The sequence below is a fragment of the Gopherus evgoodei genome, chromosome 4, assembly GCF_007399415.2.
Source record: "Gopherus evgoodei ecotype Sinaloan lineage chromosome 4, rGopEvg1_v1.p, whole genome shotgun sequence".
Taxonomy (NCBI): domain Eukaryota; kingdom Metazoa; phylum Chordata; order Testudines; family Testudinidae; genus Gopherus; species Gopherus evgoodei.
Window position 1 is genome coordinate 95,225,091 of NC_044325.1, and position 14,165 is coordinate 95,239,255.

General features: G+C 39.8%; 1 protein-coding gene across 1 annotated transcript in view; it reads right to left on the bottom strand.

The window, feature by feature from the left end:
• Positions 1–14,165, bottom strand: part of DCDC1 (doublecortin domain containing 1) — a 426,134-nt gene that overhangs the window by 240,214 nt on the left and 171,755 nt on the right. Inside the window, 1 exon segment of the mRNA XM_030562124.1 lies at positions 7,111–7,281. Coding sequence (XP_030417984.1) covers positions 7,111–7,281 — 171 coding nt within the window.

Below are 14,165 nucleotides of genomic sequence, written 5' to 3' on the forward strand. Positions count from 1 at the left end.
CTTGAGTCTCACAACAAAGGGAAATAAACCTTTTCCCTTCCCCCCTCCAGGTGTTCCTGGAGAGACACACAGAAGCAAGCTCCGTGAATCTAAACAGAGGGATTCCACCCTCCCCATTTCCAGCCTTGGAAAACAGAAGTACCGAGAGCTAATCTCTCTTCCCCCTTCACCCAGAGGGAATGCAAAGTCAGGCTAGTAAATCTAACACACACAGATTTCCCCCTGACTTCTTCCTCCCACCAATTCCCTGGTGAGCACAGACTCAATTCCCTGGAGTTCCCCACTAAAGAAAAACTCCAACAGGTCTTAAAAAGAAAGCTTTATGTAAAAAGAAAGAAAAATACATTAAAAATGGTCTTTCTGTATTAAGGTGACAAATACAGGGTCAATTGCTTAAAAGAAATATGAATAAACAGCCTTATTCAAAAAGAATACAATTCAAAGTATTCCAGCAACTACACACATGTAACTACAAAAAAACAAACCTATCTTTTTGTACTTACAACTAGTAAACAGAAGATTAGAAAGCAGGAAATAGAGAAATCCTTCCCATAGCCGAGAGGGACAGATACAAGACCAGAACAAAGGACTCACACGCAAACTTCCCTCCACCCAGATTTGAAAAGTCTTGTTTCCTAATTGGTCCTCTGGTCAGGTGTTTCAGGTTACTTCTTTTCAGGTGAAAGAGACATTAACCCTTAGCTATCTCTTTATGACAACTGTACATTAGAAAAATGCATTCAGGTACCTCTCAAAACCAGGCCTATTCATGGTGTGGCCTTTATAATCTTGATGGGTTAGTATCACCAAATGTTATCTCAGGGCAATGACTGTGCCACAGGTTCAAGCCCTCAAAGGACTACAGTATCAGGATTAGCAGAGGAGAACCACCATTAGAAATATCATTAGGCTTGGAGACTATAGGAATACACAAGGGAGAGTGACCACAAGTAATACGCTCATAAATTATCAAAAAGACTGTTACTCACCTTTGTAACTGTTCTTCAAGATGTGTTACTCACATCCATTCCAATTAGGTGTGAACATGCCATGTGCACGATGGTTGGAAGATTTTTACCCTAGCAACACTCGGTGGGTCGGCTGAGGTGCCCCCTGGAGTGGCACCCTTATGGCGCCGGATATATGCCCCTGCTGACCCAATGCCCCCTCAGTTCCTTCTTGCCGGCTACTCCGACAGAGGGGAAGGAGGGCGGGTTTGGAATGGATATGAGCAACACATCTCGAAGAACAGTTACAAAGATGATTAACTGTCTTTTCTTCTTCGAGTGCTTGCTCATATCGATTCCAGTTAGGTGACTCCCAAGACTTACCTAGGTGGTATGGCTGGAGTGAGATGTCACGGAGTGAAGGACCGCTGAACCAAATGCAGCATCACCCCTGGACTGCTGCACTATCGCACAGTGGGAAGCGAAGGTATGTACTGATGACCAAGTTGCTGCCTTACAGATTTCCTGTATGGGCACATGAGCCAGGAAGGCGGAGGACAAAGCTTGATCCCTAGTAGAGTGGGCAGTAAGGTACGTAGTTGGGACACCAGCCAAGTCATAGCACACACAGATGCATGATGTAATCCAGGACAAGATGCGCTATGTGGAGACCTGCAGGCCCTTCATCCAGTCTGCCACCACTACAAACAGCTGGGTTGTCCTCCTAAAGGGTTTTGTTTGTTCGATGTAAAAGGTGAGGGCCCTGCAAATGTCTAGGGAATGCAGCTACTGCTCTCATTGAGAAGCGTGTGGCTTTGGGTAGAAGACTGGATGGAAGATGTCTTGGTTGACATGGAAGGCAGACACCACCTTAGGAAGGAAGGCAGGGTGTGATCACAGCTGTACCTTGTCCTTATACAGTGGGTCCAAAGTGAGGGCTCTAAGTTCTGACACCTGTCTTGCCGAGGTAATAGCGATGAGGAAAGCTGTTTTCCAGGAAATGTACAGAAGCAAGCAAGTGGCCATCGGCTAGAATGAGGCACCCATTAGCCTGTGTAGGACCAGGTTGAGGTCCCATGTAGGGGCTGGATGCCAAATTTGCAGGTACCCTTGAGGAACCTACTGACCATGGAATTAGAGAAAACAGAGTGCCCGTTTTCGCCCGGGTAGAAGGCTGAAATTGCTGCTACGTGTACTCTGATGCTAGGTGTACTCTGATGCTAGGCCTTGCTGTTTCAAGGACAAGAGATAAACTAGGATGGTAGGTACTGGCACCGCCAGAGGGGCAGCATTGTTCAGGGCACACCAGCAGGAGAAACGCTTCCACTTGGCCAGATACATCTACCTAGTAGAGGGCTTTCTGCTACCCAAGAGTACATGCTGCACCGAGCGGAAGCAATGCAGCTCAGATTGAGTTAGCCATGCAGCATCCATGCTGTGAGATGGAAGGATTGTAGATCCAGATGACACAGTATGCCGTGCTCCTGGATGATCTGGTCCAGCCACAATGGGGGTAGAATTGGTGTGGTCACCAACAGATCGAGGAGAGTGGTGTACCAATGTTGCCTGGGCCATGCCGGGGCAATCAAGATTAAGCGGATCTTGTCTCTTCGCAATTTGAGAAGGACCTTGTGGACCAACGGGAATGGAGGAAAGGCACAGAGCAGATTATCTTTACACAGCATCAGGAAGGCATCCGATAGGGAGCCCGAGGAGTACCCCTGGATAGAGCAGAACACCTGGCACTTCTGATTCTCGTGAGAGGCAAAAAGGTCTATGTGGGGAAACCCCTACTTCCGGAAAACAGAATGGATAACATCCGGGTGAATCGACCACTCGTGAGCCAGGAAGGACCTGCTGAGGTGACCTGCCAAGGTGTTTTGGACTCCCAGGAGAAATGACGCCAGCAGGTCAATCAAATGACTACACAGAATTCCCACAGGCGAATTACTTCCTGACAGAGCAGGGACCATCGTGCTCCCCCTTGATTGTTGATAGAAAAACATGGCCGTTGTGTTGTCTGTGAAGACTGCGACACAATGGTCCTGAAGGTGTTCGCGGAACACCTGACACACCAGGTGTACTGCTTTCAGTTCCCGTATGTTGATGTGCAGGGTTCTCTGTTGTGTGGACCAAAGGCCCTGTGTCTGAAGGTCCGCAAGGTGAACACCCCAGCCCAGAGATGATGCGTCCGTGGTTAGGATTAGGGAGGGCTGTGGGGCATGGAATGGCATCCCCCCACATACAAAGTTGGGGTTCAGCCACCAAGCCAGGGAGGTTAAGACTTCTGTTGGTACTGTGAGCACCGTGTCCAGATTGTCTCGACCTGGATGGTAGACTGATGACAGCCAGGCCTGAAGTGGACGGAGACATAATCTGTCATGTCTGGTCACAAAGGTGCAAGACGCTATGTGCCCCAGTAGACCGAGGCACGTGCATGCTGTCAAGGTTGGGAAGCTTCGGAGGCCATGGATAATGCTCGCCATGGACTGGAAGCGGGCATGTGGAAGGCGGGCATGTGGAAGGCACGCCTGGGTGAGATCTGAATCCAGGACTGCTCTGATGAAGTCTATTCTCTGGGTTGGCTGCAAAGTGGACTTTTCAACATTGAGCAGCAGGCACAGCTGTCTGAACAAGTTCATGGTGAACCGAACATGGGATTGCACCTGGAGCTCGGATCGACCCCAAATGAGCCAGTCGTCGAGGTACAGAAACTCTTGGATTCAATGTTGACGGAGTGAGGCAGCTATGACAGCCACACGCTTTGTAAATACCGTTGGTGCTATGGATAGGCCGAAGGGGAGGACAGTAAACTGGAAGTGTCGTTGACTGACCACAAAGCGAAGAAAGCGCCTATGTGGCGGGTAGATCGCAATATGAAAGTATGCGTCCCTCATGTCGAGGGCAGCATACCAGTCTCCAGGAAAGGGATAATGGTCCCCAGGGAAACCATGTGGACCTTCAACTTTACCATAAATTTGTTGAGTCAGTGCAGGTACAGAATGGGCCGTACTCCCCCCATGCCTTGGGAATTAGGAAGTAACGGGAGTAAAACCCCCTACCTCTCAGATCCCTTGGAACTTCCTCTATAGCTCTAATAGCCAGGAGCGTCTGCACCTTCTGTAGAAGGAGTTGCTCGAGAGAGGGGTCACTGAAGAGGGACGGGGAGGGAGGGTGGGAAGGGGGGGACAAAACAAATTGAAGTTGGTATCCACTTTCCACCGTGCATAGGACCCAGCGGTCTGATGTTATGCGGGACCACGCAGAGAGGAATTAGGAGAGGTAGTTGGAGAAAGGTGGGGAAGGATCCTGTAAGGAGACTGGTGCTCTGCCCTTGGGTGCACCTTCAAAAGATTTGTTTGGGCCATGCCGATGGTTGGTTCTGGCCTGTCTGAGGACCAGATTGCCTCGTCCTAGCACTGTGGCTGCATCTTCTAAAAAAGTCCTGTCTCGGCCAGGGATTAGGGTAGGTGCTCTGTGGATGGGGTCGTCCATGGGGCGCGTGCACACCTAATTGGGATCGATATGAGCAAGCACTCGATGAAGAACATCCTTTTATTAACAATTTCATTAAGCAGATGAACAATGCCACAACTATTGAAACATACTGAAATGGAGAAAAAACATAAGATGTCCAGTATTCACGATTTCATACTTCCATCCCATGGGGAAACATTAAGATGCGTAAGAGAATCATCAGATGGATGTTTCCTGATGGGCTTTCCTACCCACTTAGACTAGGCCACACATTTTATCCTGAGTTTCTTTTGTGCCCACTACACTCATACACCATATCGATACCTATATTGAATTTCGTGGAAGTCAAAAAGTACACCTTGAGGTGACTGAACCATGAAAGGAAAACTGACAAAATAATCAAATAAACAAAGATCTCATGGCTAAAGTATGTTGCATCTCTGACATATTGGCAACGTGCCTGTCAGTAGTGTGTGCACAGAGTACTTCTAGTCCTACAAAGCTGTTGGAGAATTTATTGAATTGCAGTTCCATTTTTCATGTTTTCTGATAGACTTGCACAGTGCTGCTACTTCAAAGGCTTATTTTACAAATGAGTTTTGATGTGACACTTGCGAAGTTCTGCATATACACTGGCAATTAATTACAATTTCAAAATTAACCACCAAAATTCATTTGCTGCTTATTGCAGCAAGTCCAAAAGCAAGTCCCATCAGACTCCTTAGGAATTTTAAAAGATTAATTTTTGCTTATAAAAGCCTCAAGATGAGTTTTTTTCTAGAAAAATTTTACAATTTGTAACCATAAGGACACATATGTATAAAAGTCTCAAGATGAGTTTTTTTCTAGAAAAATTTTACAATTTGTAACCATAAGGACACATATGTATTAAGCCTCAAGATGAGTTTTTTTCTAGAAAAAATTTACAATTTGTAACCATAAGGACACATATGTACATGACACATGGACTACGTGCATCTGAGGAGTAAATCTTCACAGCCCTTTCTTAAGTTTGAAAGCATTTTTCTAGTTTTAAAAATGATACTTGCACATAGGGATCCAGTGCCTTGAAACTGCAGTCCAACCACTCCTAGCAGAATCAAGTGTACACACTCATGATCCTTTGCTTTACATTACCAGTGATGAAACATAAATTTAAAAAATAAACAAATTTAATGTGTCTAAAGTGGCTGCAATGACTACAATCAGTGTCCACAGGACTTCACTTATTTTAACATGGAAGCCTTCATGGGACTCCTAACACTGCCACACTTTTATAAGGATAGCACTATATCTTCCAGTGTTATTTTTTTGTATAGATGTGTTTTTTTTCAATGAATAGGGCATTGTAAGCCAATCTGAAAGGAGAAGAAGCATGGATGATATCACAAGAGTTAGAATCATACAAGTGACTTCATCAGATGAAGGGAAAAAACATTCCCCATGTTATACAAAGTGTTACAGAAATGACTTAAGCTAAATTGATCTAAAGCACTCAAACTGAAATAAGTGTTTGCACAAGGGAGTTGCACTGATTTATCTACATCAGTTGAAATTGTTCTAAACTGGTTTAGTTAAATTGGTACAACCAGTATGTGTAGACAAAGCCTAATTTATGTGAAGCTGCCTCAGAACATTCAGGATTTTCCACTAGAGTGCTACAGAATCCAGTGTCCAAAATTTAGATTCCACTTTCAATGCAGTACACAAGGCCAAACCTACAGTAATAATAGAGAAGTAATACTGCAAATTCTGAGGTAACCCTGGTTCTGATTCCTTTTTCCCTTACACAAAAGTAAATCAGGAATAACTTTATAAAGGAGTTTTAACTGGAGTACACCTGATGTACATGAAATGGGATCAGAACATATATCCATTTAGGAGGACAAATGTGACATTTTAAAGGGTAATTGTTATATTTATATACATAAGCTACATATCATCTTTGAGCACCGAAAATGATGCCAAATCACAGGTCCTTTGCTGACCATAGGCCCAATGAAAAAATGCAATAGAATTCATAGAAAGACTCCCATTCATTTCAAAGGGCTTTGAAGCAAGGCTCGTGGGTTCAGTCTGTGCATCCCAGTGGAGATGCTGAGCAACAAAGGTCATGAGTTGTGGAAGTTCCCATCTGGTCATGTGCTGGGAGCACTGACCCAAGAGTAAGACTTTATTAGGATGGGATTTTTTTGGAGAAATTAGTTTTAACTATGGTTTGAAGCAATTATATTTAGCCTCTGTCAAGTCTGTTCTTCCGCATTTGTTTATGTATTGTCATGACATCAGATACCTTCATGCAACTGCTGAAATCTGTAACAGCCATACTGGCATCACTAGGAAACATAAGAGCCCTCAAACTTCATGGAGCCTATTTTTTAAAAAAAAGTTCATTTAAATGTATCAATGCTTTGATCCCTGCCCTTCACAGCTGGAATATAATTGGCATTTAACAAACTTTCCTTTGTTCTTTATTTTAATTTCAATTATTTATTATTACAGAATAGTGTCCTGTATTATAAGTAATAAAGAAACATAATCCTCATATTGAATAATACAAGACTCAAGAACAAATATAATTCACAATTCAAAGTACGTATATTTGATATCAGTGTCTTAAAGACAAAGTGGGTTTTTTTCTTTGTATCAAGACGGGAAATTGTGAAAGCTATTAAACTATACCTACCTTTAGCTGCAAGCCTTGTGGGAGAACAATGTTTGCTGGAAGCCTTTTAATGTGTTTGTAGACATAAGAGGCACACTGCTCCTGCTCAGCCTGCAATTGTGGGGCAAGTTTTGAGAGGTGACCTTTGTAGCTCTTGATAGCCACTTGCAATTCCTCAATCAGTTTGTTCACCTGAAGGGTTAAATTACAAGAGTTGTTAGCAAGAGGCAATTGTTGATGTCACACCTACAAGAATTTTCATTACAAACCTGAGGGAAAAGACAGCTTTTCAGTGCAAACTTTGAATGGAAGTTTAGAATGTATTTGATCTCTCTGTATTCCTACTGTTTGTGTCTGACAGAGAAAGACCACACAAGAAATATACACAACAAAGGTGATGGGTGAAACAAACCTTTATATATTTTTTTCTGGTTATGGATGGCCACAAAGTTCATAAGTAGATACATATGCGTGATGATCTTTAATTAATGAAAATGTATCAGTAGTTCAAATCCCCTCTTTTAAAAAATCTTTTCCATTCACAAACAGACTGGTTATAGTCCATAACATCACCAGTGATGCATAATGGATATAAATAAATTTGTAGTTCAAAAAGAATGCTTCTACTGGAATTACATCTGCTTGGATATATTTATTTATGGTTTTTTTTCCAGATTCCATAGCAGCATTTTAAAGACATATACATGTCTTTAACCGGAGGTGCTCATATTTTTATTTTAATGAGAACAGCGACTACATTCCTCATGACTCCACAAATCAATTAAAGAGATGCTCTACTTAGCCATGAGGTTTGAAAAAGTTTCAAAGATGGCTTACCCATTTAGGGGTAAAAATAATATTTGGAAGACACAATATTGGTGCTACAACTAGACTTTAGAACTCATATCCTGGGAACTATTAGCAACAACTGACAATATAAAATATGTAACCACCAGCATTATGCATTTAAATCTAGCACATCCCCTTTCCAACATCCTGGGAGTTGAAATCAGCAGGGACGCTATTGCAGACAGTTCCCAGATTTGAATTGAAAGAATATTTACACTACGAAAGCTTTGGAATTATCCATCTCTTTGGTTCCAAAAACCCCACATTTCAGGGTATTCATGGCATGCTGCAAGACTTTATAGAGATAGTTTCATAATTAATCCTTAACATTTCGGTCCAAAGGTTATTTTTTTAAAAGAGCATATACACAATTCATACTAATTTGGGGTGCAATTACTATCACTACATGCCCATATCAGGTATTTTTGCACATGATAGAACATAGTTATGCATCTAACTATATTTAATAATTGCATTTTTCATATGCAATTGTGCACCTAATAATGAAAATCAGATCATGAATATCATTAGTTTTGTCAATCTTTAAGAGATGAGTAGGGTGGAGTGAGCATGGTCAGTAAAAGAATTATAGCTTTGTAGTGCATATTCAGACACTTTTCTTATTGTTCTATTTTATTGAATTTTTGTACAGAGAGATCGAAAACACCACACAGGCAACTGTGTTATATAAGGCTATACACAAACTCATTTATAAGTTTTAAAATAAGAACAAAGTTCCCATGGCTGATGCTACTAGATTAGAACTCTGAAATGTATGTGTAAGCTTTGTCAGAATTTTTCTGTGCTATATTTAAGAGAGTTAAAGATATTAACAAGAATTTTTTTGATTAAAATCACATACAGAATATTCCTCTATTATTACTTTGCAAGATACATAGTATTATGGCATAAGATTTCTAAATTCCTGCATATTTAAAAAGACTATGGACATTGCTATACGGGACTAGATCACTGATTCATCCAATCTAGTATTCTGTCTCTGAACTAGCCAGTACTAGCTGTGTCAGATGAAACAGGGGGAAAAGCTCCATAAAGAACAAGTACAGAATACCTGCTTACAGCAGAAGTTTCTTCTTAACCCTCATCAGTCAGTGGCTTATGACATGAAGGATACTTTTTAATCAAATGTGGTACAACTGTGGATGTTCTTATTATTGATATTTATATCTAATTCTCTTTTTAAATCCTACTGAGGCTATGTCTACACTAGAGAACTTACAGTGGCATAGCTGTACTGATGCAGCTGTGCCACTGTAAGATCTCTCATATAGTCACTCTATGCCAACGGAGAGAGCTCTCTCCCGTTGACATAACTAACCTACCCCCAATGAGTGGTGGTAGCTATGTCAGCAGGAGAATTTCTCCCAATGACATAGCACTATGCACTCTACCACTTATGCCGGCATAATTTATGTCACTTAGGGGGTGGAATATTCACATCCTGAGCGACAAATGTTTTGTGGACATAAAGTGGTAGTGTAGACATAGCCTAACCCATTGGTCTCATTGATATATTGTACTAATGAATACGCTAATTAAGTGCAGTTTAAAAAAAGCACATCTTTTGATTAGCTTTATGTTTGTTGCTTTTCAATTTTATCAAATGTCCTTTATTCATTTAGTATTAGGGAAAAGTAGATAGACGTTTCTGATCTACCTTCTCTATACTGTTTGTTATTTTTGTACATTTATCATGTTCCAGTTTATTCTTCTCCTGTCTAAACTACACAGTCCCAATCTTTTCAAACTCTCTTCAAACAGAAATTGCTACAGGCTTCTAATCTTTTCTTGTCATCCATCTCTAAATCCCTTGTATTTCTGTATAACTTTTATCATACAGGTGACCAGAATAAATTACAATGTTCCAGGTGAGGGTGATTAGACTGGCATTACAGTATTTTCAGTATTATTTTCTATCTCATCTTTATATATCCTAACAGTTTGTTTGCTTTTTTGGCTCTCAATGCACAACAAAAAGGTTTTCCCTGAACTATTCGTAGTGATCCCTGTATCTTTGCCCTGAGTGGCAACAGCCATTTTTAGAACCCAGCAATGTGGATGAATAGTGCAAACTGTTCCCTCCACTGTGCATTATATTACATTTGACAACAATAGATTTCATCTGTCATCATGTCACAATTTACCTAGCTTTGTTAGGACTCTCTGAAGTTACTGTACTCTTCACTCTTAACTAACTTATATGATTTTGTTTCATCTGCAATTTTTCCCACTTTACTGTTTGCATCTTTTCCAGATGATTAATAAAGTAAAAAACATCAAACATAATACAGAGTCTGAAGGCACTCTATTTGTTAACCTTTTGCCATGTTGAAAACTGACCATTTCCCCCTCATTCTTTGTTTTCTGTTTCTTAGGCAGTTTTTTGTAAGATTTTTCCAAAAACAGAAAACAACTTTTTTAGGTTGTTTTAAATCTTAAAGACACATTATTATTTAGTTGATTTTCCTACTGCAGCGGTATTGGGTTATATAATGTAAATGTTACTTAGGGTGAGGACTATTAGAACACTTTCTAATAAATGTGTTCCAATGCTATATTTTCACAGTTACCCTGATATCATCAAAACCCTTTAATGTGTATGGAGCCTGACATTTCAGATTCTCTTCATATGCCATATATAGAAATCCACTTTACATACAATTTTTTTATTAAAATAATAATCTGAAAATCCTCAAGCTGTTATTTTAACTTTATCACTCAGTTGGGGGTTTTGATGGTGTAAATATTTCAGGATTTGGCCATCCACTGTTATCAGGCAAAAAAATACCCATAATTCTTTTGTGGGAAATTTTAGGACGTTTCTTCAGGTAAACTTTATATACATTTTAGTACCAGGAATTTTTTACAGAAGTTCCTTTTGTTGTTAGGTAACAGGCTATCCCAAAAGGTAACCCTACATGTGACCTAGGAGAGTTATATTAAAATCTAGTAATACAATACTCCCAAACTATTTTACATAGTATGAATTTTTTTCAATTCCCAGATGTTGCTAAAAGGTGTGTGTGGGGGGGGGGGGGTTGGAGAAAGACTCCAATTCTCCATCATGAATCTTTTTTTCTGAAAAATCTTTTTTCCCTCCTTTTCAAAAGCAATTCTGAATAGAGGTAAAAGAAGACAAAACTTGACCTTTTGTGGTCCCAGCACTAATAGGTCTGTTCATAATTCAATCTGTGTGTGTGTGGAAGCATCCATGTGGAAACATGCAGGTCTGAGAGACATAAAGCCTTTCCCTTTAAACATTATCTGACCCTATGAGTCCTCTTCACAAAAGAAGGCTTACGTACTCATAAGTTGAAAAAAAGCACACTCTAATTGTGCTGCAGAAGGCCTATAGATTTTACTCCTCATTCTCCAGGAAAACTCGACAAGGAAGTGACACTAGTACAGGATTTAGGTGGGTCTATGGTAAGTGAGCAAATTGCTTCAAGAAAAAGTGTATGGAAATAGGGAAACCAGCTATTTCTCCTATTAAAAATATAGAGTCAGGTCCTCAATTGGTGTAAATCAGTGTAGCTGCACTGACTTCAGTGGAGCTGTGCTGATTTACACCATTTGAGGATTTGATCCACTATGTACTGTAGCCTTGCAAAATTCAACTCAGTGAAGGAGAGTAATCTTTTTTGGTGTGATAATCAAATATTTTCTCCCCTCCACTGTTAGCTGAACTCATCATGATGAAGGGTGCATGTGTAGCTGTTTGAGCCAGGGTTTATAAATGTTCATGATACTTTGCAAAGCTCCTATACTCGATATACTTATACAAAATATGTAGGTTTTATTCATACCTCTAAATCATATACTTTATACCTTTAATATTTAAAGGTGCTCCTGTGAAGTCAGAACAAAAAATCTGTAAGCTTTATTTTTATTGTAAATGTATATAAAAGTCATCTTATTATTCATACTGCCTCCTGTTTCTCCTGTTCTCCTAAATACTAATGTCAGCTGAAATGCTATACAACTCACAGTCCACACATTATCAGGAAGTGCTCTAAGACACTTCGCACTAAACCTGTCAATTGAAATCCCCACAAAGGGTAGAAGACACACAAAAATAGAAATATCAGCTTAGATTTAACAGACCAAATTTTCAGCTGATGTACATCAGCCAAGCTCTGACAACTTCAGTGGATCTATATTATCTAAGGGTCTGGGCCCAGCATCCTAATCTGTTTCTAAACTAGGTCTGAAAAGTGACATTAGGTATTATAAAGGAATTGTTATTTTTTAAAAACTAAGGATCCAATTCTGCAAAGTACCAGGCACCTCGAAGTTCTCAGCATCTCAGCTCCCACTAAAATCTGTTGGAGATAAAGGCCAGATTTTTAAAGTTATTTAGGCCCTAAAAATACAGATAGGAGTCAAGTATGCTATCACTTCTGAAAGGTGCCTAACTGCATCATCAGGCACATAAATACCTTTCATAATCTGGCCTTAGATAATCAGCACCTTCCAGAGTCATGCCCACAAGAGACTTGTTAGAAAAAAAAAGATGTTGGGAAGCAACAATATTAAGGAAAGAGATTCAAGATTTATAGTTTTGTTTCAAAATGAGAATGGTGTATTAAACTGGTTTGTAGGAAAAGAGAAATTCTGAGGATTAATCTGTGATAGTGCGCCATGGTTACATTATCTAGTGATGTTATCATAGATTGATATGGCCCAATTCTGCAAATATTAATCACACAAATAATACTATTGACTTCAATGGCACTACTCTTGTAAATAAAAATTACTTGTGAATGAGAGACAAGAACAGGCCACTATTTAACACAAGAGTCCAATTCAACTGTAAATGAATAATCAGAAAATAGCTCTGTTTTTTGATTGGCTCACCACATCTACTTTGTAGGTAATATGACTGATAAGAATTAAAATGTTTGCTAATGTGATACAAAAATTTTAATTATGATTAAACTTGGCTGAAACCTTTACTGGTGGAATACAATTATTTATAAAATACATATAACATTTAAAATAAATATGCATCAATTAATATGGAATTATAATTGAGTCTCTAAGGAATATAAGGCATTCAAATTAATATCAAATAACTTTAAAGCTACTCTATTATGATCATATGTAATATTGATAATTCCACCAATCTAGGATTGATTCTTATTGACTGGACTATCTAGACTTCAAGTTTCCATAAACAGCTGCCTTAGACAAATCCTCAGTATCAGATTGTCAGAAAAAACAAACAAACAAACTGCAAATGAAAAACTCTGAAGGAGGACAAACAGAAACTGATAGGACAGAAACTACAGAACCAAAATGGAGAGGTCTAGCAGGTACATGGAGGAGAGACCAGAAGAACATAACAAGACAGCCATTGCACTGTAACTCACTGAGCAAGGCTAACATGGATGCACACAACAGAAGCAGAACTGAAAGTTAACAAAATGATATGGGAAGTAGCTAAGACTGCAGGTGGCAACCAGCAAAGGTGGATGCAATGGTGAAGACCCTGTGTTCTGCATGGAATAGAGAGGCATAAGACAGAGAGAATCTAGGACTGATTTGTTTAAAAAAAAAACCAAAGACAAAACACATTGACCTAGATTTTCCGGTCTGGGGAAGCTGTGTTTGTTGCAGGTCTGCTGGGGATAGCAGGAGAAAAGGCACCTTTAAGCACCTCTGATTGTGCCCAGAGACTGTTCCAGAACACAAATACAGCTGAAGCAGATGGGCACACTGGACTCACCCCCTTTCCTATACTAGGAGCTCTGGTAAAGGGTGGTATAGAGCCTCTTTAGTGGCCTATGTCACTCAGGTACTCTTCATGTGGGGAGATTGTTGTTTTAGATCTCTTACATGGCAAGGATTTGTAAACCTGTTTAAACTTCCTAAATAAATGTTTAACACACACAGACACCCTCCTGCCCTCCCTCCCGCTGGAACAGAATAGAAAATCTGATCAATTGTTTCACATTATTTTCCATCCTTAAATTATATCTAACTGATTTTCACGTGTTGTTTGAATGTAAATGTTTAGTGTCTGTAAGTGAACTCTGTAACATATACCTATACTCTATAGTCCTATAATTAAAAAGTATGTGTGATTTAGACAAATATCTATATCTATATCAGCTTTGTGTTTCCTTTTATTGTCATGTGCTTCCAAGGTATCAAAGAAAACTATAGGCTTGTAAGAGAAACTTCTAGGTAGCATTTTCGTGAAG